General features: G+C 40.4%; 1 protein-coding gene across 11 annotated transcripts in view; it reads left to right on the top strand.

Moving 5' to 3' along the window:
- Positions 1 to 26,395, top strand: part of SIK2 (salt inducible kinase 2) — a 57,896-nt gene extending 31,501 nt beyond the window's left edge. For 9 of the 11 annotated variants that reach the window (XM_075172910.1, XM_075172914.1, XM_075172912.1 and 6 more), the window contains 11 exons: positions 5,116 to 5,240; positions 7,402 to 7,525; positions 9,633 to 9,853; positions 11,354 to 11,506; positions 13,943 to 14,107; positions 17,370 to 17,598; positions 18,353 to 18,637; positions 18,818 to 18,978; positions 20,060 to 20,176; positions 20,852 to 20,943; positions 22,508 to 26,395. In XM_075172910.1, coding sequence (XP_075029011.1) covers positions 5,116 to 5,240; positions 7,402 to 7,525; positions 9,633 to 9,853; positions 11,354 to 11,506; positions 13,943 to 14,107; positions 17,370 to 17,598; positions 18,353 to 18,637; positions 18,818 to 18,978; positions 20,060 to 20,176; positions 20,852 to 20,943; positions 22,508 to 23,090 — 2,255 coding nt within the window. In that variant the 3' untranslated portion in view covers positions 23,091 to 26,395. The remainder of the gene's footprint in view (positions 1 to 5,115; positions 5,241 to 7,401; positions 7,526 to 9,632; positions 9,854 to 11,353; positions 11,507 to 13,942; positions 14,108 to 17,369; positions 17,599 to 18,352; positions 18,638 to 18,817; positions 18,979 to 20,059; positions 20,177 to 20,851; positions 20,944 to 22,507) is intronic. The other 2 variants (XR_012677146.1, XM_075172911.1) reach the window with 2 other exon arrangements.
- Positions 26,396 to 26,784: the final 389 nt, after the last annotated feature.

Below are 26,784 nucleotides of genomic sequence, written 5' to 3'. Positions count from 1 at the left end.
TTAATCCTACAACTGTGGGTGACACTGAAGAGCTCCATGGATTGAATTACTGTAAACAGATCTTATTCATGGAGTGTTAAGGACCTGAATCTTTGCAGAATTTTTGTTGCAGAGGAATTGGCATGCCAAGTTTCTATTGACTTTAACGTGTTGCTATTATTGTTAGCCCTTTATAATGACCTTGCAAATCCCATCCCCCAGGCATTTTGAACCTTGCAGAAAAGAGCAGGAATACTCTATTCTATACTCTCTCTGCTGCACATTGGAAGTGGGTGTCCCAGAATTACTCCCATGGTTAGGCTTTATCTGCACACAAGGGCTCCTGCAGCAAATGGTGCAGTTAGTGTTCGTGCAATTGTCAGCTGTCTCTGGGAATACGTTCTGTGTAGCTGCACTGAGGCACTTTGGGATCACTTCCAGGACACATGAAGATTGAATACTTTTTTTTCCTGCAAGAGGAATTACGAGAATGCCTTGGGAGTTATTGGCACCAGAGAGATTTAGCTCTTGTCTTTGCAGCAGAGTTACTGGACTTTACTGGAGTACAAGGAGGCAGAGCACCTGCCCATCTGTCTGTGAAGCAAGACTGAGTTTTCAGAATACCTGCAGATCCAAATTAGAGGTTTTCTTGGGTGGATAATTGCAGGGTTAGTGCAGCCTGGGAAAAGTTTTTGATGGCCCAATATGGAATTATCTGTAATGGGCTCAGTCCCTGACCTAGTTTCTTTAAGGGTTCTAGACAAATAAAGAGCAGTCTTTTGGCAGCTTTGGGTTAGATCTAGAAGTTTCAGGTGTGTGGTCAGATAGCTGAAAGTAGATGCAGCCTATTTTCCTATGTTTTCAACACAACCTTGCTGCTGCTGCTCATTAAGCCAGTATCTTTATCATCCAATCATGGACTAGGAGTATCCCACTTATTTTTAGACTTGATCTCTTATGATAGCAAATTCAGAAATCTCTGTAATACGATTTCACAGAATGACTAGTTTATTTAAAAGAAAAGGCAATTTCTGATCAGTTGTTGAGACAGTGATGAATTATGTGCAGCGTATTGGACTGTATAGTTACAACTGAGGGAAAAACACGTAAGGCCAACGTTTACAAAAGGAAATGAGACTTAGCGTTTCCCCTTATACCCTGATCTATTTGGGTCACTGACTGAGATGTGCCCAGAGCATGTGATGTACATTAAAGATGGCAGAAAATTTACAGCAGAATTACAGCATCGAATTTCAGGCTGTGGAAATGTTGAGGCAAAAGTTTTCAGCAGAGACTGACTGGTTTCTATTTGCTGTTTAGAGAATGACCAGGCACTTCAGTTATGCCTGGCCCTGGCCTGGGTCAGTCACTGATTTGTTATTTGAATTTGGGCTAGTCTATGAACTTCTCTGTTCCAGTGTCCTCACCTGTAAAACTGGTATGCTGTTTCACACCCTAAAACCCCTGATGAGAGAGACAAATTCCATAATCAATACCTTGAAATTCCTAAATACAAAGAGCTGCTTTATGCATATTGCAAAATATTTTTACATGCATTTTTTGTAGAACACCACCACTGAGAACTGGTCTAAGTGAGGTTAGACATTTATATTGCTGTATCTAGCTGTTCCTTCAAGATTACCACAAATGAGCTTTAGGATAAAATGAGGACAGAATGACATTGATTGTGGGTCTGTAATTGTGGCTGATCTACAGTTACCAGTTGCTTACCTGAATCAAATGGGCCACCAACACAAGGTATGTAAAAAAGGCCAGTTTATATTATGAATGCCCCCAAGTAATATTGCTGCTAAATGGAATAGTGACTGTTTTTATTACCTTACAGTGCACGTTACCCACTGTAAAGATTTCCATACTGAGAGCTGGATGGTTGCATAGTCTTGATTCTCTGTTATTCCTAATTAGTCCATTTCATTAAAGACAACTAAAAATATCTGCTTATATTAGTGATACTGTTTAACACAATGGAGAGTCAGCAGTGCGATGCAGTAAGGAAGCAGAGGTGAGGAAGGTATTAAATAGGTAGTCTTTGTAATAAGAATTAACTAGTGTAACACAAAGACTTGGAATATCTTTCTAAGTCTTATAGATTTCTTCCTGAAATCTTCAGTGACCTCGTAGTTAAAAGAATTCATGAAAACAGCCAAAAGGCCTATGAGATCATGCTGTTTGTGTATGTTTCCCAGATAACTTTTGAATCTGTTGCTTGCCCGTAACCAAATTTGACAGAGAGCAGGAACCTCAAAAGCCAAAAACATTCCTGCAGGTTCATGTATAGGTGTTAAAGCAGTGGGTGGTATGTCTTACCTGTGGAGACAGTTGCAGAAGCAGCCACAAAAATGATAAGAGGGATGGAACACTTCTCCTATGAGGACAGGCTGAGAGAGTGGGGTTGTTCAGCCTGGAGAAGAAAAGGCTCCAGGGAGACGTTATTGCGGCCTTTCAGTGCTTACGAGAAAGATGGGGACAAACTTTTTAGCAGGGCCTGTTGTGACAGGACAAGGGTAATGGTTTTAAACTTAAAGAGGGTAGATTTAGACTAGATGTAAGGAAGAAATTTTCTACAATGAAGGTGTTGAAACACTGGAACAGGTTGCCCAGAGAGGTGGTAGATGCCCCAGTCCTGGAAACATTCAAGGTCAGGTTGGACGGGGGGTCTAAGCAACCTGATCTAGTTGAAGATGTCCCTGCTTATTGCAGGGGGCATTGGACTAGATGACCTTTAAAGGTCCCTTCCAACCCAAACTATTGTATGATTCTGTACCTTATTACATGCTAAGGAAAATCTTGGAAGACCGAAGAAAAAAATGCTCTAAACGCCTCTTCAGTTCTGCTGTTCCCAAAATTGCTTCTTCTGCCTATGTTCATTTTTGATGTATGTTGCAGGAAGGGTTCTATTAAAAGAACCTGCTGGAGGTCTTGTGTCCTTCTGTTAGGAAAGCAACCAAATATCTTTACTGTTACGCTCAGTGTAAGTAGTCCATTTCAATTTCTATACTGCTTCTCTAAAACAATGCCAGGTTAACTTCATCTAAGCCTGGTAAGTTTTTGTTTAATATTTCAGTATTGCTTTTGATTTTGAGGGTTCTCTCATAGTTTTATAGCTCATGATGTATGGTGAGAGCACCAGGCTCTTTCCTCTGAGTAACACAACCTATACAAATAGAAGTAAATGGAGTGGTACCAGCAGTGCCTGTACTGTGTCTGCTCACCACAGTGTTTATCAGTTTTGCTATGTGCTGATCAGCACCGCATTGTATTAACATACCTCTGAGGTATTCGGTGCTTGATAGTACTAAATCAATGGCCTGATTACTGTTTATCATCACTGTTGACTTTCACAGGATTCCTTGAGTCACACCAGCATGCAGTATTACTCTGCAGGAGCCTGGTTAGCTACAAGGGTAAAAGCATTATTACCTTAAGAAAAGAAGCACCTTCTGTAACTTTCTACTACATAGTTTGCTCCAATGTGGAAAAAGTGGCAGGGAACAGTTAAATCATTGTTCACACAGTAGTAGACCAGTGACGAACATAAACAATGTTGCTGCGCTTGACAGTCTTTGCATGTCACTTGCCAATGCTCCATTCTGTATTTCCTTCGGAGATACAGCTGACCAGTTAGTGAATTGAAGCCAGTTTGCCTGAAAGCCTTAAATCCAAAAAATATTTGTCGCTGTTGTCAGATCTCTGTCCTTGAGAACTCCTCCTTCTTTGCTTTAGTATTAACAGCATTTGTTATCACAGAGAACATACAGAATGGCCTGCAACGCAAGTGGAATAAAGGACTAAGCAGTATGGAGCAGTAATGCTGGGAGCAACAGGGAGGAATGTCGGCTTCATTGAATTCCGTGAGAAAACTCCACTATACTTAAGTGGAACAAGTATTTTGATTCATGGTGTGAACAGGTGTATCCAAACACTGTGCTCCAATGGCTTTTATTAAAAGCCTGATGAATAAGAGCCTTGTGTATTAATACTGAGGAGCGTCATGGAAGGACTGTATTCAGAATGGGTATCTGCACTGGATGTAGGAGGGACTGTTAGGATTCTGGGAGGAAGAGTAAAGAATGCTAAAGCAAATGATGTATGAACGAAGCAAAGGGAGCAAGAGTGATGGCAGGATAAAAGAGGAACTAGAGGATCTCGGCTGTGAAGAGCTCCACTGGTAAGAGTGGAGTAGAAGGCAAGAGAGCTACAGATCAGAGCACCTGGGAGTGGTAGCAGCCACCTGAAATTCTGCATTTTGAAAAAAATCAGTTTCATTTCAGTCATTAAGCTAGCTTCCTCAATATTAATGTTGTTTGCTGTATTCTAGTAAAAAAAAATGCAACCTGGGAGAGCAGCAACAGGGGAAGCTAAAAAAAAAATTGCATCAAACTCTATCTGACTTCATGTCTGTATGCAATAATGGCTGTCATTTTGCTTTTCACTATAGGATTACTACAAATGGTGACTAATACTGAAGTCCCATGGGACCCATGGCTGGTCCCATATTAAGCCATAAGAAGAAGCATTTAAAAGAACTGCTTAGTTGTGGAATAGTAAATTTCAGTTGTAGATTGAAAGGGCTGTAGACAATCCCAGTAGCAGAGTTTCCTTCCTAGCAAAAGGCTTCATGTTTTCCCATGCTTGTTGCTTTTGGTAGAGTTCCTTCCTGACATCTCCAAAGTTGATGCTTTTGTTGTCAATATTTGTTATGTATCCAGAGCTAGAGAGCACCTAAGAAAACTCAGGAAATCTTAGATCCAGTACTGAACCTCGGATATCTCTTGGCAAGTAAATAAGCTCATATGTATGCATGATTGTCAGTTTGTTGAATTTTAGTGATAGCTGTTTATAAGCTTAGATTTAGCAAACTGTAGAAGTTTACTCAAAACTCCTACAGGTTGTGAAGTTTTGCAGAGTGTTTTAATAACTACATAGTTGTCATGAAAATAGCAGTATAGGACATTCAGCATCCCAATAAATGTTTTCGGTGGGAGTACTGATAGAAGGATTTGTGATAGAGCCTTTCATGAATGAGAGAGAGCTTTCAGGCCGAGTCCATGCATATAATTATTCTTTGTCATGCAACTAGAGTTTGGAGTGACTTTCCCCTTGATTTCCCAACAGATTTTGGATTTGGAAATTTCTATAAGAGTGGTGAGCCTCTGACAACATGGTGTGGAAGCCCACCATATGCAGCCCCAGAAGTCTTTGAAGGACAGCAATACGAGGGACCCCAGCTGGATATCTGGGTATCATTATTCTTTTTTTTAACTGGATTCAAGTCAACTTTTAGGAAGCTGGAACAAAGGAATAATCGTTGATTTTTCTTAAGCTGCAGACAAGCTGTTCCTCTTCAGCTGTATTTCTTGAGTGTCATAAAATGCCCCTTAACATTGAAAGGAATTGAAGTTACCTATCCAGGTGGCTATTAAATGTACACTGTAGGTGTATGTTAGCCCACTAAAGGAAAAACTGTAGCTCCTCCAAAAACTCTCCTGACTGAATGCATGAACTTTGCTTTTTTCAGTGCATTTAGTATCTTCTGTGTTAAGTGGGAATTGAACTTGTAAGGCTGCAAGTTCTTGATAAGGTTAAAGGAATTCCAAGTCACTGAAACAGGAGAGATGATGACTGCTTTGCTCTTTGAGCTGGAAACAAGCCCATTTGTGCCACAAACATTTCTACTGCAGGCAGCTGCATGTTTTTGAATTGATGTGTCTCCATGCGTACTAATCTAATGGAAGAGGATAGAGAGTGCAACCCACATCCTTATGCAATGGAAAAGGGACTAAAATGAACTGAAGAAGTTCTGTGCACCCTTCATGCATTGTCAGAGACTGCTTTTCATTCCTAATTTGGTTTTATTTGGGGTTTTTTGTTTGTTTTTTTTTTATTTTAGTATTCTGGTACTTACCATTGTATTCTGATACTTACTAGATTCATATCCTAAAGCAACCAGAGACAGTACAATTTGGCAGTCTCTGCTCTGGCATCAGGTTTGCAGTGATAATATTGCACATAGCATAACAACACAGGCACTGACATTTTGGTCAGAGCCTGTTACACAAACAGGGCAGTTTGTGGAAAGTCACCTTTCAGCTGCTAAACTAACTTAAATTAATCTATGTGATTTTAGATACATATATTTGTGTGTATACATGTATCTCTCTATATACATACATATATACATATATGTAGCTGGCTAGATTTTTTTAAAAAAAGGCTACAGCCTTTCTGAACCTTTAGTAACTGGTAAATAAACATACAGCAGACCTCAGCTATGCTTACTGTTTCAAGTAGCACAGGCACTGTTTGAATGTCAGAAGTGAATCTCTGAACTTTGGTAAATATTCTCTAAATATATAAGATCCTAAATCGTTAACAGAATCTGCCCAGAGAGGAGTGCACGTATGTTTATATTTAAGATAAAATCATCAGCATCTTCACTTATCTTCTGAGATGAGTTAAGGATTCTGCATCTCTTTGCAACATCCAATCACAGAATAAATCTGCTGAAAGTGCTAAGCTTGCAGGAGGAATGCAACAATCCACAGTTTTTGGCAGGTTAAGGAAGGAAGGAAGTGACTTCTTAAATATATATTTGATTTTAAAATCTTTTGTGTGCTTACAAAGTTTTAAGGTGAATGTTGAATGCCTGCTTTTTCCCCTTGAGAAATCCAGTGCTGTGGCTATCTATGCCAACTGATTGGCATGAGGGTCTGGTGTGGTTATTTCATCTAGTGTGGCGCTATATTTTTTTGGCATATACTGCAAGACTATTTCCACTTGCAGTGCCAATTAACTTGCATACTTTCAAAAATTAGTCTGGCAGTTGGAAGAGAGCTCTTGCCCAGATCGTCTCCTTTTGCTCATATTAAATAATCTCTCATACTCAGCACTGCACACAGTGCGGAATTACTAGTTGTGTTCCCCTGAAGCTGACTGTTCATGAAGTTATCGGTGTGCCTCTTACACAGGCTTTTGCAAATTGGTAAATATAAAAGGTTACCATTTCTTATTTTGAGCGGCTGCTGCTTGAGGTTTGTTTTTATCTGAACAACACTGAGATTAATAAAAAGTATCTCTAATTCTCACCTGAAGTTGCGGCTCACTTTTCAGGTATCATTCAGTCATCTGCGTGGAGCTTCCTGCTAGCAGCCAGAGTCTCTAACCCATTACACTTCATTTTACCTGCTTATCAGCACAAGGTATTGCAAGCCTAGCCGTTTTGGGTTAGCTGAGTGTTCTTAATTATTTACGGATCTTCAGAAATCTAACTCCTTTTTGTATAAATTTCCTGTTTCTGCAGAAGATAACTTTTAATTTTTTCTGTGGCAGGATTTGGCTAGCCAATCTCAAGAGACTTTGCTTGTAGCTTGAAAAATGAAATTAACATTCTCTTTCTTACAGAGCATGGGTGTAGTTCTTTATGTTTTGGTCTGTGGAGCATTACCTTTTGATGGACCAACACTCCCCATACTGAGGCAACGAGTTCTTGAAGGAAGGTTCAGGATCCCTTATTTTATGTCAGAAGGTAACAATGTGTCCTCTTACGCTCTTGGTGTGGTAAACCTTGAGTAAATTCTACAATAATCTCTACTGCAATACAGCAAAGGGTGGTGCATCTGCACACTAGATTATGGTATGGCCAACTATTCGTTTTGCAAAGAAACACAAATACGCCTAGGTGAGCTGTATGCCTTTGCAGTTAGGCTGCTGCTAGGCAAACCAACCCGTTTTTCCCTGCGCTATACGTGGAGATTGAAGTGTGTCCCTGCGCTATACGTGGAGATTGAAGTGTGGCTGTGCCCACGGGCAGGGAAAGAGTCAAACGGAAGCTGAAGGATCTCTTACTCTACTGTGAACAGAAATATGGGGATGCAGGGGGGAGGCACCTTTGTGTAGGAATTAGCTTTTGTCCTGCAAGGCCGTATACATTTTAATGTGGAAAGAAAATATGCTGAGAGCAGTATCGCTGTCAAACCTAAGTTGTGGATTGGGTGTTTCCTGGGTTTTGACAGCGTTTGCTAAACAAAAGCAAAAAAGTGCACAGCCAGTTCATATGCCAGGTTCTCATTGTCATGTATCTGGCACTCCCACATGCGACTGAGATTTCTCTCCCTCACTTAATTGCCCCATCTGTTGAGTTTCGCTCTCCCTCATGCCTGTTCAGACAAGAACAAGTGGATCCGTTTTTACACAGGGTTTGATGGTGTCCTTCAGCCTCCCTATATTAAAGGGTCTCTAAACCAGATTACTTCAAAACAACTTTCCTGAATCAAATCCGCTTTTAATATACTACTTTCTGTGCTTTTTTTTAAAGATAATTAACAATATGTTTTTCAGCCTTGTTGTTAAGGGTTCTGTGGTGTAAAACATTCTGGTCTTTCCCTTTTTCTTTCGGGTGGCATGTACTCCTGTGCAGCGCCTCTGAAAATAGCCACTACAGTGTAGCTATAGTGCACTTGGTTGCTTTTAGCAATGCCATTATGGCACCATGGCAACCCCTCAGCTTCCTGGGCACATTTTGCGGCCGGCACTGAACCGTATTGTGTTTCTGTGACTTTGCTGACATAGGTATCTGAGCTAGATCCAGGTACCTTTGTGTGAGTTGCGATCATTGCTGTGACTGCAGTGTGGGTTGGCTGTTTCACAGGCTGTTTGCTGCTCCCCTTGCTGATCACATGATGATGCAGGGAGTGGGGAAGGGTGTGCCTCTTAGCAAAACTGTGAAAACAAGAGAGATAAACCGGAATAAATAGCCCGAAATCTTTCTCTAAACTATTTGTCATAACTACCTGAAATGGACTGACTCATAACAACTGTACTGTAGCCATATCTCAGTCAGCTAGAAATGCGTGGCAGATTGATAAGCTCCCTTAAAGGAACTTAGATTGACTTGCTATCATATACAAACTATACGTTCATCTCTTGTGCCCTCATCTTCCAAAAACCAACTGACATCTGAAGAAAAATTTGATGTTTTTAATGCTGTCCAGCATGTAGTAGTCAGAAAGCAGCAATGGTTTGGTGTGTTCAGAATTATTCTAGCACCTAAAGCTACTGATTGTGCTTTGGTTCTGGAATTAAAACAGAAAAACCTGCAGACCCACTGGCTGCTATTCACAGCGACATTATTTTTACCTTTGTTTTTGTGACCACTAGGGTGGAAATAAAAAAAAAAAAAAAAAATCCAGACACTAACCCCAGTTTTGCCAATCCCTTGCTTTATGAGCCTGGACAAGCAATTTCAAACTATGCTGGAGAAGGATGCTAATTACTCCCCAGCACATTCACAGAGGTTGTTTGAAGCTTTATCAATTAATGTTAGCACTGTACTTAGAACAGCACAAGCAGCTTCAAAGAGGTATTAAATATTACTATTACCCTCATATGGGAGCTGTGTAGAAGGAATGGCACTGTTAGCCATACCATGCATTTAAAGAAGTTGGGGTTTTGTCCTTCTTAATGTGACTTTTAATCTTGTTTTGAGAGATTGTTTTAGCCTTCAGGAAATGTATTTAGCACAGCAGTTAGGTAGAAATAAAGCAGCTTCCTGTTGTCATGCTCTGTATTGGTAGGTCTCAGGTGAATATATGCAAGTATCACTTAGCAGGTTGGTAATTTTTTTTCCCCAACAGAGTGTGAACATCTGATTAGAAGAATGTTGGTCCTAGACCCATCCAAACGGTTAACTATTGCTCAGATTAAGGAGCACAAGTGGATGCTTATCGAAGTTCCTGCACAGAGACCTGTTCTTTATCCACCAGGAGAGGAGAATGAGCCTTCCATTGGAGAGTATAATGAGCAGGTCTTACGGCTAATGCACAGCCTTGGAATAGACCAACAGAAAACTATTGAGGTAAAATAGACTCATACAATATTTGGCCCTGGGGGAAAGGTCTCCTGTTTTGTTTTTATGACTAGAACTTATTACCTGAGTTGCTTGCAACATTCTTTATTTCAACGATTGGGGGGGGAGCAGAAAAACCCAAACCTGGTGGTATATTTTACCTGATCAGACCCTAGCAAGGGCAAACATTTTAAACATGCTGTGCTACTGCCTCCCTGTCCTGCTGACGTCTCAGTCTGTGCCAGCAGACTGATCAGGAAGAGGACAGACCTCCCTCCAGAAAGTTTCCTAAAGATCATCCCTAGTGGAGATAAGGTGTCTGTGTTATGCAAAGTGCAGACAAAGCATTGTACAGTAGGCCCGCAGACAACTTCACGTGTGTGCCTTATGCTGGCCAGCCACACCCAGCTATTCCAGTCCAAGGCATCCTTTGCCCATAGAGGAATACATGTCAATGAAAAGGCAGCACCATGAGAGAAAGGATACTGCTCTGTCTCGGGAATCCAAATTAGAAAGCATGGAAAAGAATAATGTGTTCTGGTCACATATCCCAGGACTAAGTACTGTTCTTTCAGTGTATTAACTATTTACTTTAATGTAAACAAGCACACATTTCAAAAAATTTGATGTTGCAATTGCTTTAAGCTAGAGGACACATAGAAATACAGCGTGGACTATGTAAAAAATGGTACCCCAATAGGGCTGCCTGTTGCAATGGTGATACTTGCTGCTGCTTACAGTTGGTCATTTCTAGAGATTTGTTTGTTAACCAAGTTGATTCTTGAGCACAGAAGTAAAATAAAGGAACCATGTTAGGTTCCACGCTGTTAGATTTCCTGGGTGGGGTTGGATAAATCATTACTTGTCAAAATGGAGAGAGGAGAGGAAATCAGAATTGAAAGTAAATTCATTTTGAACTTCTAAGAGGGTGGAAAATGAAATTCAAAAAGAAGCATAAAAGCAATAAGCAGTTGAATGTCTCTGTCCAATCCCACATCATGCTTCTTACCAAACATAAATGCCAAGACTCCCTATGGAGTTAACATGATCATTTCCTTTAGGATGGTTGATACTTTAAACTATTGTGGAGGTTGGCAGTTTGAGTACTTTCTGCTAGAAGAGGCTAGTTTCTCTTCTTTGCAGAGGCTCAGTTCCCCATTGCTTCTAGTGACTTGGAATGGCCAATATATTCAGGAGGTGCTGGAGCTCAGTCCCTTCTCCAGGTTCAAATCTTGAAGAGTTCAGAGTAGCACCTGAATGTTAGCTACAAGTACTGTGCAGCCCAGAACATAGCAAACACCTGTGAGCTTGCCACTAAACTAAGGTTGCTTTTCTTTGCCTGGCAGTCTGGTTTGAAGCTTTCTCAATTCAGAACATTTGCCTACCCCACTACCTCTTAATTTTTTTTTTCTTTCCTAGATGGCAATTCTTTCTTCTTCCTGGTCTCGTAGAACATAAAAGATCATGTATTTTTGGCTGCACCCACACTTTTGTGCTTCTCTTTTTCAGTCTCTGCAGAACAAGAGTTATAACCACTTTGCTGCTATCTACTACTTGTTAGTGGAAAGACTCAAATCACATCGGAGTAGCTTCCCTGTGGAACAGAGACTTGATGCTCGTCAGCGTCGGCCAAGCACCATCGCTGAGCAGACAGTAGCCAAGGTAAGGTCTCATTCCTTAATGTGGGCTTAAGGCTGTGCAAGACATTTTTCTCTTTCAAAATGTGTTTCTACATAGATTCACTTAGAATCCATCGCTATTCTCTGATTTCTATAGTATGTAGACTTGCAGCATCATTTTGGAAAGACTTTTTTGGATTTGCTTTCTGTCAGAACTGTATGATGACAAATCAGTTGTTTGGCATGCCTCCTACAACTGCTCCTGCTGCCCCCCCACCCCCCAAAAAAAAAAAAAAGGGGGGAGTTTGGAACAGACTGGATAAGTTTTAAATGAGAAAGGAAATTTGACTGCATTCTGAAGCCCAAAATGCAAACAATGGCTTTGGCTTTAATGGGTATCTGCATGGTTTAACCTAACTCCCAGTTTACTTCCCAGTTAAAGTACTGTGCTTGTGCTTCTAATTGGAACACTTCCAAGACTTTCAAACCTTTTGCTGGGAAGTTATGGGTTAAAGTGTTAGAGAAATACCATTTCTGGAGACTGTGCAACACTTGGAGTATCTTTAATGGGATTGACAAATGAGCTGTTGAATTTATGGAGAGCTGTGCTAGCTTGAGGGCTAAAAGCATGCAGGCTCCACTTAGTGTTATAAACATAGTCACTCTAAAGGGACCTGTTAAAAATAAAATTACTTTCTCCCCTGCTGTTCTCTAGATACGCTTTCTGTCTCCCAAGAAATGAAGTGTGGCAGAGAATAGTAAAGAGGCACCCAAAAGAAAATACTAGGATCAACCTATTAGGTTAAGATGCCAATTCATTGTGGTATATTAAGTACCCAGTAAAAATGTCATTGTCATGAGACTCTTAATGGCTCAAGACTCAGAGATTTATTTCTAAATAATGTAATTTCTTTTAAGATTTGCACCACTTTTTCCTCTGTGACCCAGCAAGAGTCCAGTTTCATGGGAGACTTTGCAGCACGGCTGCAAAACCTCTATGTGCATAGAGCCAACGTGACGACTGACTAATTGATTTAAGTCTTAAGGATGTCACGTGTATTTTATCAAGAGCAATTCTGGGTGCTCCTTACATCTGGTGCCAGCCCTTCCGTTGCGGAAGGCTGTCCACTTAGTATCCTCTCTAATTATACTGACTGATTCAGCACAGGCTCCATAAGGCTATTCAGCCTGCTTCTTCCCTAGTAATTTTCTTTAGAAAGGAAGGTCATGTACAGTTTATCGTGTCTTAATCCAATAATTCTCAGATTTTTTTTTTACTATGTTCTTTTGTTTCATTAAGATACACAGACATTGTACAGCTTTTGGTTTCTATTAATGCATAACTGGAAACATGAAAGACTTGGCCTAAGATGACTCAGATTTATCGTGGTCTCAAATAAATATTCTCTCAAGTTCACAGCCTCCTAGGTACTGTATTGCTGCTGAATAGAACAAGTGCCCAGACTCCACTTCCAGGAGAAATCACTACCATGCTGCTCCTTTTTCACTTGAGGCAGCAAGACACTACTTGGTTTTGGATTCTGTTGAAATGAAAGCCAAATCGCTTCAGCTATGAAAACACAGGTCCAGGAACAATATGGCTGACAAAGATTAAAACCAGCTATTTTCTTAGATAGTAGTTCTAATGATGGAAAGACACAGTATTCAAAAGCAGATTATTAGTTATAAGATGTATTAAAAGCAGGTGGAGACAGATGAACAAGGAGGAAGAAAAAACCTCCTAGAAGATAGTTCCTTATTGTACTAAATTCCTGTACTTTATAGCCATATTACCACTTTTTCCTCAGGACTGAAAAAAATCTTGCAGTTATCCTGAGTAACAAGATAATTTGTTTTCACACATGGTGGCACCACAGGCTCCTGTATAAGACTGCTTGTTTCCTTTTGGACAGGCAAGTTGTGTGGATACTGCACTTCAGGAAATTAAGGTTAAGAAACAGTGAAAACCACTGTTTTCCTCATTGTGCCATGCTTGCCTTCCCTGAGGCACACCTCTCCCTTCAGCAGTTCTCCATATGTTAAAATATCTTATTTCAGATCCAGCCTGCTCTATTCTTTCCCATGCTTTTTCCTCTAGGAATCAGTGCATGTTAGAAAAGTCATTGAAACTAGCTCTATGCCTCATGCTAATATTAAGGGGTTTTGTACTCAATATAAAAAGGAATTCTAGCATGTCAGAAGTTGGAGGGCACCAAAAGGGTCCCAAACTCGGCCTTTACTGCTAGTAAGTGCTCAGCTTCAATAAGTAGCTAGCTTAATGACGTTGTTTTGGGGGTGGTGGTGCTTTTTTTAAAGTCTAAAGACTAAGAATGTAATTCATCAAGAATGAGGAAATTAATCTTGTATTTCTCCTGCTCTGGAAATGGGCTAGGTATTGTTTATTTTTAATTTGTGACTTTGTATGTTGCTTTCTACCTAAAATTGTTCCAGTTTTGGAGTTCTTAAAAATCTCTTTTAGGCACAAGCTGTGGTACCCTCAGTTAACTTGCATTCACAAAATGCAAGGTTGTTGCAGTCTCCAGGTCTTCCCTCAACTTCAGGAGCAGAAGCCTTTTCATTCCCTCCATCCAACTGCCATGGAGAGACAGCATTTATGGAGGAAGAAAGAGTTGAGACACCAAAGGTACAGCTTAAAATCACCCCATTGTTTTGTCAAAAATTGTTAAGGCTAAAAAAGATTGTTGCCTAGTAAAAGCAGAGCTAGTGGTAGTAGCTGTAGCTCTTCAATAATTAATTGAAGATTAGTTCCTTCTGACAGGGTAAAGTTCATCATCCTAGCACAAAGCACTGTGGAGTCAGGGCCAGAGCATTTGCTAATCCAAACTAATGTCACTTCATTGACTTAGTACGCCTCCAGTGTCTTGGCACTTGCAGGTAGCTGAGCCGGAGAACCCTGCTGCTTCCCTCTGCTTTCAGTAGCCTTTTCCTCAAAGACCCAATGTTCTCAACCTGCTCCCAAGCACTTACTCTTAAGCATATACTGTCCCCAAAACTCTGGTCTCCAGCAAGTTCTCATTACTGGGTAACCTCTCAGGATAGACAGCAAGTCAAATACAAAGACCTTTAGTATCCAGCACTTGACTTGTACATTTCTTGTACTAGCTGGACAAAACACATTGTGCCTGTTTTCCTAAATTTAAGTATTCTCTGAGTGTCAGAGTTCTAGATATTCCAGATTCTTTTTCTACTTCTCTCTTGCATATAACTTCCAACAGCTGTGTCTTTTTTTTGATCACTAATCTGCCTCTTGTGTTCTTTGCTTACATTCCAATCTTACCACACTGTCATTTGTAAAAGAAAAATCAACCTACAAAAGTGGGGTTTTTTTTTCTTTTTTAAGAGCCCTGAAGACTCCTCATATATAGCTTCCAATACAAAGGGTTCACTGCTGAGTATCTAGAGTAACCTACTCAGCTACTCATCCAAAAATTCAGACAAATGAGAACAGGAAGGTATAATGGAACCTTAACTGTAAGCTTCCATTGCCAGCTAAAGCGATTAAAATACCATGCACTTGAAATTCCATATCTCTGCCAATTTCATAACAAGCCAGCCAAAAGAGTTACATTTTTGTTAATTTTTTGTTGAATGGTAAATAGCCAGCAGTACCTTCTGACTGTCAAAAACTATTAGAACTGCAGCATCTCAAATAGGTTGTAGCAGTTCTCAGCTAGGCCATTTCTGTAACTAGGAATGCCTGTAAAATCTTCACTGGAGACCATGTAAAATTGCAGCTCCATCTAATGGGTTTTGTTTCGTGTAATCAAACTGGAAGACTTTGTGTAGGCTTTCCACACCTCCACAGTTAACAGACTTAACTGAACTCAACTAATAGGATGTGATGGCTCCACAGCCTTACAAATGCATGTATGTACAGCTTAACTCTCTGAAGGGAGCTACAGTCTGATCCATTTTGCCATGCAACTTTGAGGTCTGTGACAATACTCTGCAGGGTAGCAAAGAATACATGAAATACCCAGGAGTTAGCAGTTAAGAGCTTTTGTGAGGAAGGGGAAATAGCTTAAAAGAATTACATTTATGAAGTATATTATTATTCTCATGAAACTTTTGTTGCTCTCTCTCATATCACATCACACGTTAATTTCAGCATATTGTATTTTGTCTGGTGCCAGGTAGGGGTTTGATTTCATGCTTGCCATTTTGAAGCTTTTATTGCTCACTTACTGGTTAGTTACCAACACTAAGAGTGTGGCCCTGGTTCTCATCACTGTTTTAAGTAACTCCTTCTATGGTCTCTTACAGCTGGAAAGCAAAAAGCAGTTCAAAGATATTTGGAAATTAACATTTCAAACTTTATTTTGCATCCCCCTTTGCTTTTATAGATGCAGTTTGGCCAAAGTAGATCAACTACTGGTGACTACAGTTAGGTGTCAAATCACAATTGACTTGGGAATATTCAGTGTCTTAAGTATTATAGGACATGTCTACTAAAGAATTCCAAGCTCTGATCCATGTGCTATGGCAAACTGCAGAGAGCCAACTGCCCACATGGTATTGGTTCTCTTTTTCCTTTCCAGCAGTTCATTAAATAGTCTTCCCAGGGCTTTTGCTGCCAGATTGGTATTTGAATGGGAAAGTCACAAATGGAGAGTAAGGTGTGCAAGAAATTAAGCTTAAAGATATAATCCATTAAATTAAAATAGAGGCAGCAGACCCAGAATTTTCCTGTGCAGGCAACATCATTTTACTGATGCTCAAAATATTTACAGCTGTTTCTTGATACTGCTTTAAGTATTTTCCTAGAGTACTACCATATAGTCTGCTTGCAAGACCATTTGTTAACAGCTACTGTTAATGCAGTGAAGCTTCTTTTCCAAACACACTTGTTTTCAAAATACCGAAGAACTTTGAAGAACATTCAGGATTGGTTCATTGAGGGTTTTACATAAAATCAGCCTTAGCAATGGCAGGTTTTATGCTAAAAGAACGTGTTGTTTCATCCATATTTTACCCAACCTGATCCTACCAAAACAGTAGGAGTGACTTGTGCAACAGGACACTAATTAGAGCTTCAAAGGTGTTACAGAACAGAATACCCACCCCAAAACTGCATGACATGCAGGCCGTGGTTGTCAAAACCGAAGTAGTTGGGTTTTGCGTATGGCAAAGAATGAGTTAAGAGACAGAAGGATTCAGGACAAACTGATTTGGAGAATAAAAACATAATTAAAATCCTAGGAGTATTTTAGGTTGAAAGGGTACCTCTAGTCCAATCTCCTGCTAAAAGCAGGTCTAACTTCAAAGCTAGATGAGGTTGCTCAGGGCTTGATCAAGTTGAGTGAATCCAAGGAGGGGGATTCCACAGCCTCTCTAGGCAACCTTTGTTTGCAGAGGAGCACCATGAATCAAATGGACTTTTGCTGGAAAGAGTGCATTTATGGTAGTATTCTTGAACACACCTCTGCAGCTCTGCAAGAATGCTGCAGAATTAAATACAACACTATTTTTTTCATAGAGCTTATCTGAGCATGATAAATGAGCACAGTAGGGTGTAGTAAGGGGAAACAATAATACTGTACATTCCATAAATATTTTACATTTGTGACTAAGCTGGCAAAGGTTTTTAATAACTCTTAAAAAATAAAAGCAGCTGTGGAGAACATAGTACTGTGGAAATAAGAGTATTTAGATTTAGGGAGTTAAGTACTAAGAGAATGTCAGTGGTGATCCTGCCTGGAGGAATTTGTTTGTCACGTACAATTCTTAACAAGTCTTTCTTACCTCAGTAGATTACAGGGAGGTTCATGCATCTTAAATATCCAGGTTGCCTTCAGTCTACGTGATAGGCAGAGATTTCTTGTACTTTGGGGTGATGCTCTGTGCACGTAATTGAAAGCTGTCCATCTTCTCCTTGTGCTATTTAGGTAAATGGCTGCCTGCTAGATCCTGTACCTCCTGTGGTGATTAGGAAAGGATGCCAATCACTGCCTACCAGAATGATGGAAACTTCTATTGATGAAGGAATAGAGGCAGAAGGAGAGGCAGAAGATGACCCTGCACAGGCATTTGCAGCCCTCCAAGCAGCTCGCTGTGGGAAGCGACGTCACACTCTAGCAGAAGTTACCAATCAGCTGGTGATGATGCCAGGCAGAGGTACAGAAGTTAGCACGGACATCTCAAAGCTCATTTCCTGCTCTCAGCACTCAATCTAATAAGTTCAGGATGAAAAACACTAGGTTTTAAGAGTGACAAGCACAAGACCGTTTCTGGGTTTTGTTATTTAACATTTGCTATAAAGGCCAAAGGGGAAAAAAAAACCACAACAAAACACCCCAAAACGTGCTGTACAGACAGTATAAAGGCAAAGCAGCAAATATACACCTGGCTACAGTCATGTACAACCCCAATAGCAACTTGGTAAAGTCTGGCAAGATGGCGTGTTCTTTTTCACATAACTACATGTCCCCAAATCATTCATCCCCTAAAGATGTGCTGGGAGGGGAGGACAGTGAGGAAACAAAAACCTCTGGATCCTCAGGTATTCCAAAACCAGCAAGATGACCAAGCCTCTCAGCTCAGGCTACAGTCTTATCTGGATTATCTACTGGGGGGGGCAGGGCGGGGGGGGAACCACCACCACCACACACTTGAATGCTCTCCAAACTAGCCAGCAAACATCATCTGCATAGGATCTTACTGCTGCGATAATGTAAAAACCAGTAGCAAATGCCCATTCTGGTACTGCAAGTGTTAAACTACAATTACTTTATGAAACTTGATTTTTTGGTTTAGTTTCCTCTAAGACAGTCACTGTTGGCAGGAGTAGCTTGAGCCTGTGGCAATTCCTTTGCTTTGCTAAATTACTGCTGCACTTTCTTTTTATTCTGGCTTTTGGTTTTTGTCACAGGGAAAGTCTACTCATTGGATGAAAACTCATCTCTAGGCAGTATTGATTCAGAGTATGACATGGGATCCTTTCAGAGAGATATTAAATTCCTGGAAGACACCCCTTCCTTGAAAGAAATGGTGCTAACTAACCAACAAGCACCCAGAATGACAACACCTTTCATAGGTCTGAGACCTGCCAATCCAGCCATGCAAGCACTCACCTCCCAAAAGCGAGAGACCCACAACCGCTCTCCTGTCAGTTTCCGAGAAGGGCGCAGAGCTTCTGACACATCCCTCACACAAGGTAATTATAACCATTGTCATGACATATTATACCTAGACACGGTAGAAAATGTACTCCATACACAGACGCACCAAGCCACCTTGTGACTTGGTTGTTACTCAGCTTATCTCACATTTGCTGTGCTAACCAGATACGAATTAACTGATTTTCTGACAAGGATTTTGCTCAACTCTTCTCCAGGAATTGTAGCATTTAGACAGCACCTCCAGAATCTGGCACGAACGAAAGGAATCCTGGAACTGAACAAAGTCCAGTTGCTGTATGAACAGATGGGATCAGAACAACCTTCTCTGACATCAACTGCCACCCAGTTGCAGGACCTCATTAATAGTCCTCCGCAGGTACTTAAACCAGAAATCAAGCACCATCTTTCAGGTGTTAATGCTTTGGGACACATAAGGAGAGGATAAGGTGTTCTGGAGATCTGAGAAGAGGTAATTTACATATAAAGTTCCCTCTTCTCCTTTCTGTCTTCTGCAGAATAGAGGATGGGCATTTGCAGGCTAGCCTTTACCATCCTCATGGGGTCAGTGAGATGGCCTTGTTAGCTTTCCAAATCCAACATTTTATTATTGCTTTTAATCTGAAGGATGTTTTAGATTTAACAAAGCCCAATAACATCTTTTCCTATTGGAGTTGGTCTGGTATAATTGTAAAAAGTGCAAAAGCCGAGTTAATGGTTAACCTGATTTGCATAGTGAAATGCTAAATAGCTTCTACTAGCTCCCTAGTTACTTGTTTCAAATGGAACAGGTCACAGCAAACAAGAATAATAAGTTTCTGTTAAACCACAGGAATAAAATGGGTAAGAAGTACACAGGCGCTGTAAGCACCTAATGTTCCAGATGAAGCCTGCTATTCTTAAAGCTCCAGCTGTTACTTTCTCACTGCTGGAAAACTTCAGTTCTGACAACGACAAAGTTGTAATGTTTTCACAAGAATCTCTCACTTGATGTAAACACGCTGCAGTGCTCCTGGTATACTCATGACAACAATTCACTCCCCTCCCATGTCAGCACTCTCCAGCTTGCTAGAGATGCCTACTCCGCACATATCCTCTCCACCACTATTGAAAGTTTTTCACCTTCCGTTTTGAAGCTGTGAAATAAGAGCTGCACGAAAGCACATTCAGAGCTTGGACAGTTTTCTAACCCTGTACATTTACTATTTCAGAGGGCAAGTCAGAAGATATATTACATATAATACCATTTTAGTTACAGATGTAAGCTCTTGCCATTTTGCAGCTCAAATAGTTCAAAGCTTTGTAATTTAGGCTTCTCACCATGCAGTGAAAGTAGTGAGTGACACCAGAGACCAGTCCATATGGCAACTATGAAACCTCTGTCAGGGGAAATCCTTAAAGGAAGGGTTGAGGCAAAAAGCCTTTTCTGGGGATGAAACTTGTTCCTCTTCTCTCTGCAGGAGGAAGCATCTCCACAGCAGCAGGAAGCTGCATCTGCTTTCCCTAATGGTGCACATCCCCCATTATTATCCAGACGGCAGAGCTTAGAAACACAGTACTTGCAACACAGGCTCCAGGTACCATACCTCTCCCTCCACTAAATTAAACCAGCTGCTGTTACTACACAGCAGACTAGCCTTTTAGATCTTATTACTCAGGAAAATCAGCCAAAGGCTAAATTAGCAGAGAACAGCTGAATTTGAAATTATGCTGTATTTTTCTTTTGTCAGACACTGACCCTAATTATGCAGAAAGTATACTATATTAGTGCTGTTTTCTACTCAGTCTGTTACTGTATAGTGTTATTAAAGCAATCTGAAGTAACTAGTAGTGAATACCTATTACCTCTGTTGCACCCCATAAAGGTTATGCATCTGAGGAGCCACTTCTGACCCCCTGGGGCTTACTGTTTCTCCCCACCCCCCAAGCCCCCCTTTTTTTTAAACCAATTTTCATATAGCTTTAGTTTATAAAAAACTCTTTTTCCAGCTTGCAACTTCTCTTTCACTTGGGAAGAAATCTTTCTATGGATTTTTACGGTACAATCTATAATGCAAAGATATTCTTTGTCTAAGAATTAGAAGCCAATAAGCAGTAGTGGCTGTGGTTTTAGATAGTAGCTCTATTGACAGCTTCTGGAAATGGAGCTGGGCAGTTACACCATAATAAAGGTAGACAATCTTCTTTCACTTGCTTTCTGGACTAATGGATTAAATCAAATGCAATTTAAAACAGCACTGCTTTTCTTGCAGAAACCCACTCTACTATCAAAAGCTCAGAATACGTGCCAGCTATACTGCAAAGAGTTGCCCCGGAGTCTGGAACAGCAGTTACAGGAGCACAGGTAAGAAGCTTCCAAACTATGCAGATAAGTTAGTTATTCTTACTCTCAAGAGTAATAAAAGAACTGGAACAATCTTTGTCCCTTTAGAAATTCTTTGAAAAAGGAAAGCTTCACTTTAAAATTTGTAAGACTACAGTCCTCCTTTTAAAAGGGGGACAATGGTCCTGCCATGCGTTTACAAATTTCTGTGCTACGAGCTCTTTATCAGCTAACACTACTAGGGTGCAGGTAAACTGCAAATACCTGTATGCTTCATTTAGTGCTAATGGGCATATAGAAGCATAGGAGGAAGTTACTGTACTACTTACATTGTTGTACTTAATTTCACCCTCATCCTCCCAACCACCCACTGTTTATAACCTACATGCTGCACTATTTATCATAAGTCAGAACATGGATCGTGTATTTCTGCCTGCTGGGAAGCCCTGCAGTCATTTAGGTATTTCCTGTCTCATTCCTATGACCCAGTAATTTTACAGTAAAGAGTGAATAGATTTGATGTGTCCCCTTATAGCTGTACATATTATAGCAGACAAGATTCTAATTGCCAGGTTAAAGGGCTGTAAGCTCTTTATGAGCTCATCATTTGGTAATCTTCAAACAAGTAAGCAAGATAGATACTAAAGACAGTTACTATCCCTGAGTTTTGCAAAAGAATCACAGAAAGAGAAAGGAAAATAACTACCTAGCTACATGCCGTCTAGAATAAAAAGACTGAGGAACAGAGGTATAAAAACACTACCTAATTTCAAGAAAGCTTGCAATCTGAAATTACTTTTTAGCTTATGGCCACTCCTGACAACTGTATAGTTGATTAATCCTAATCAAGAACTTAACTAACAGTATTGAGAGCAGCTTGGTGTACTTCTTTAAGAATAGGAAGTCTGCACACAGAAATAAGCTGGGAAGCAATAGATTCATTTTCTGAACGCTGTCAGCTTGCATCAGTAGTAGGTTTCCTATTTCTGCATGCTTTTGGAATTGGCTGTCAGGAGACCTCCATTTTGTCATATCACAGGAATTTGTCAAAGGTAGCTATAACCTTGCATTGTGTTATAAATTCTTACTGTTTGTAAAGAGTGAAAAACATGGAGTTTCATAAAAGTTCATAGGGAGCAGTGCAGTTCAGAGAAAAAGAACATGGGCGGGAGAGGCAGGAGGAGACTGTTCGTTTCCATTAGTAGCCAGCAATACTCGAGTCTTCAGCTCCCAAATTCCACAGAGCAGTGAGTAGCAGGCTTAAAATACAAATACAATGCATCTTATTCTTAGCAAACAAAATTAAACAATGCATTGGGGTTAACTTAATTGCACAGGAAAAAGTTCACTAGGTGATTAAAAAGGTTATCAAAAGGAGGTCTACAAACTCAGCCTCTTCACATTTGCTGAAAGGTGAAGATTCTGGTCTGCTGTAAAATTTAATAAACAAGATTTGTCCAGGAATTTTCCAATTCTGTACTTCACTCCCTGCTGGAACTGTTTAAGTGACTAGCATGCAGGACTCATGCTATAGCCTTAATGCTTCAAAAGGTGAAAATAATTGCTGTTTATGTCCTTAATTCAGGCTGCATCAGAAGAGACTCTTTCTCCAGAAGCAGTCCCAGCTGCAGGCCTATTTTAACCAGATGCAAATAGCTGAGAGCTCATACCCAAGGTCAAGTCAACTGCCACTTTCATGCCAGGAGGAACAACAGCAGCAGCAGCAATCAACCCAGTTCAGCTTGCAGCAGCCTCTGAGCCCTGTGATGGAGCCTTCCTCAGAACAAATGCAATACGACCCCTTCCTCAGTCAATACGAGAAGGTACAGCTGGATCCACTGCCACCCTCCCAGATCACCAGCTCATCACGGTTGTCATCACCAGTTCAGATGCAGCAGCCACCACAGTCCTTACAGTATGGATATCAGACTTGTGAATTGCCTGTTGTCAGCTCTTCTGAGCCAGACTACCCAGACCAGTGCCAGTATTCCATGGACCCAGCACAACAGAGCAGTGTAGCATTGCCTGACAGCCAGAGCAGCTCAGCATCTCTTGAGTCCCAGTCAAACTATGATGCATTAACACTCTCGGAATTGCCTGGACTCTTTGATTGTGAAATGATGGAGACTGTAGATCCCCAGCTCAGTGGCTATGTCCTGGTGAATTAATATCATGGGGTGACTAACATGAGAGTGGAAGATAGGACAAATGGAGAAGCATGTGAATTTTTGTTTTTTGTTCCTACCCCAATGTTCATGGTAATTTTTTAACCCTTGAATTAACAGGGGAACTAAAAATCCACCTGGCTGGAAAAAAAGCAGAAGGTGGCAAGAAGTGTTTGGCCACTAGTTCCTCTTGCTGGTGGCAGGGGCTAGAGAACAGATAGTGCAGTTTCATCCCACAAAGAACTAGTTTGCATAGAAGGAGGCAAAAAAAGTGACTTTTAGAGGAAAGAAATAGCCCCTTCTAAAAAAATCGGGGAGTTTGTCAGCATTCATCTAACATTCACTTGGAGAAATGAGAATGAGTGCACATTGTATTGTACTTCTTCGCAATAAAAGCAATAGTTTTCATTGAAATTCAGGGTAGATTTGGGTCTGCACTGATGGCAACTGTAACACTCTTGAAACAGTAGCATGAGGTGGAATTAAAGGAAAGTTGCACTTAGACATCCAATTGCTGGTTAAGCTACTGATCTGGAACTACTCCATGGTAAGTCTCTGAGACCATCAGGCATCTCAGGCAGCCTCCGCTTCCTCCTGCTAGCAAGTAAACAGTATTTCCCAAGCTTGCCAAGGAACTCTTAATTGTCTACTAAGGGAAGCTTCTGGATCTCTGCTAAGTGACATCTTGACTTTGTCAAAAGACACCTGGAACTGACACAGGGCACCACAGTGTTCTGTGGAGACCTCTGGGTGGGGATCAGAATACTAAAGGATAAAGGATTAGCTAACAGAGATAGAAGGTAAGAAGTACTATGAGAAAAATCAAGAGCTGTGGTAATGGCATTAAAAAAAAAAAATCCACCTGGGTGGCTTTTGAAATCAACTCTTTTTGCAGGCAGGCCTTTGTGGAGGGCTCAGTCTTGGAGAAGTTCCGATCACTGGAAAGGATCCATCTGTCCTTCTGTTGCATTTTAAAAACAAGCAAACAAACTGTGTTTTGAATTTGCAGTATGTGTTGCTGGTGGTTTATTGAGCTTTGTATATTTGGACAATTATTTAGGGTTTTAGAACTTAAGGATAAAAACAATGAGCTTAAAAAAAAACCCATGTGAAGTGATAGTGCTGTGCCTTTTTCAGTTCTTTATCAGCCTATATGCTTTTTTCTGAAGAAAGTAGACAATACCCCATTTATATCCTTGCTATAACCAAAGTCACTTCAGAGCACACGTTCCACCATGTGGAACATAATGTTTAACTTTCTTAGTGTTTTGATTGCTCATGTATATATAACATTGAAAGTATTACAGCAATATTTAGCATCACGAACTGTTGATGTATCAACCATTTCAAGAAATACTAAACTCAACAAGCAGTTGTGTTTCCAGAACTTTCAGTTGTGAAATGCGAGTCATAGGAGGATTGTTCAGAAATCTGCAGAAGCTTTAGATCTCTAGTTTGGGTTTTGTCTCTAGCCTTTAAGTATTGTGGGACATTACGGAATGATAGACAAATGAGGCTCACAGCTAGACAGTTCAGCCCTTTTCTGAGCAAACATTAAGCACAACTCCAGGTTCATTAAAGCACAAAGAATGGCAGAGAAACTGTGCTGATCACATACATAGAAAAAAAAACACTTTACTGGAAAGTTTGGTGAACTAAGGTCTTTGATACTACAAATAATGAGGGTGTAGTCACCAAACTCAAAGTTTGGGTATTCAGGGCACATGGTCACTTAAAAATAGAATGGGTTGAACAGGTAGCAGAAAGAAGAAACAAACAAACAGAAGTAGTACTTCTGGTATGTTGGTTCGTCCGTATTTGTCAAATCACAGATCCTGCCAAGCTAGAAAAAGGAGTTCTCAAAGCTGCTCTTTTTTCCTTCACTAGAAAGGTGGATAATCAGCCAGCATTTACAGCAATAAGACCACATTTAAATGTGGAATAGTAGGACTTTAGTCACTGCATTGTAGGCTGTGTAAAGGTGGGAAGGGTTTAACAACTGACAGAAGGTACCTTGCTTCCCATATACTACAATTAGAGAGGCAACTCCTGTTGCTATGTAGCCTGCTCTAATATTAGTCCAGTTGTGCAGCTGGACTCAATCCATAAGCGCTCAGCTTCTACCTCTGGTATCACAGTGATTCTGAAGGCATCAGCAAAGGAGAGTTCAAGAATCACATCCATACACTACTTATGTGATTCAAGATAAAGAGAGCTAGAAAGCTCTACTTTAAATAGCTGAGATGATAGAAAATGTTTTTATTGTGTGGTTTCCCTTCAAAAGGAAACTCATCTGACACAGTAAATAGCTATGGAACACAGAAACCCCTATGACACCTTAAGTGACTAACAAAGGGAAGGGAAGCAGCTTGACAAATACTGCAGCATAACAGACCAGATATTTCACTACTGCAAAAAAAAGAAAAAGAGGCAGAGAGTCCTGTCCTTTCATTCCTTCTTCCCTACCCCACAGCATAATAAACACTTTCTGGAATTTTAATATCTAACCAAGCACTTAAGGAACTATGCAGTGAAAACTGCTAACAGGACACACACCACCTATGGAGACGGGCCCAGTTCTGCTCTAGGAGCTGGATTACTGCCATAACTATAACCACTTCCTTCCCCATCCAACACCAGGATACTGTACGTGTATTGGACTGTACTGGACTGGACTCAAAGATAAAAATAATTCTGTTCCCAAGTTCTGTGATTCATTTATCAGGATGTGCCAACTAGTCTAAGCTCATTTGAGCTTTGCAGTGCTGGTAAGGGGGAAGCTACAATGTTTTTTAATGTAGTTTAGACTGACTCTTCCCCTCAACCAAAATCATATTTAACATTTCATGTAATTTCCTTTAAAGCCAATTAGAATAAAAGGCTTCTAATGCCTTCTAATATGGCAGAGTATCCATTGGGCACCACTTCATATTACTTTGAAGTGGCTTTTTTTGTTCAAATCTGTTATGTCTAACATTAGAGAACTGTTTACACTACTGTTAAGAGTAATTATTAGCTTTATTATCTTGTATTACAGACTCCTTTGAAGAGACTTTGGTGTGATGTATATGGGGTAAAAATTTCATATGGAGAAAAGTGCAATATGTGTGTGTGTGGTACGTTCTTCAATGTATTTTTTTAAGGAGTTAGAGGGTTTAGTCTCTGCTTTGGGATAAATGCACTAGTTTTGTGAGCTCCAGTTTGGCAAGTTCATCTGTAGTATTTACATGCAACTGATATGCTGGACTCTGTAAAGCAATTACAGTGTATTAATACAAAATAAAGAATATGTGCATTTCATTTCTAAATATCTAGCGAGCTAAGGCAGCCCCTGCTGCTCTTGTGTTCTTAGCAGCTTCTTTCAGTATTATAGTGAGGTTATTTTCTCTCTGACGCACCAAGCTACAAATGACAAAAAAGAAAATTAATGTCTACAGCAAAGGCTGGATCTTTTAGACTGAAGTTTGCTTCCTACCACTTTGACATACTTGGAGTAGTTGATACCACTGACTTTTGAAGGCAAATATGAATGGACAAAGCATCCTAATAGCTTCAACAGAAAAAGCTGCATTTCTTTACTGCCTGCTATGCCATGGAATGTCAAACACTTCAGGAGCATGCCTCCAACACAGGCAAGGTCATCTGTCAGTGGTGTATCGCCTTGACTTTGAAAGAGGAAAGTTATTCTCAAAACCTA

Source organism: Calonectris borealis, chromosome 24 (assembly GCF_964195595.1).
Source record: "Calonectris borealis chromosome 24, bCalBor7.hap1.2, whole genome shotgun sequence".
Taxonomy (NCBI): Eukaryota; Metazoa; Chordata; class Aves; order Procellariiformes; family Procellariidae; genus Calonectris; species Calonectris borealis.
The sequence above is the reverse complement of the archived record's forward strand: the minus strand, read 5'-3'. Positions and strand labels throughout refer to the sequence as shown.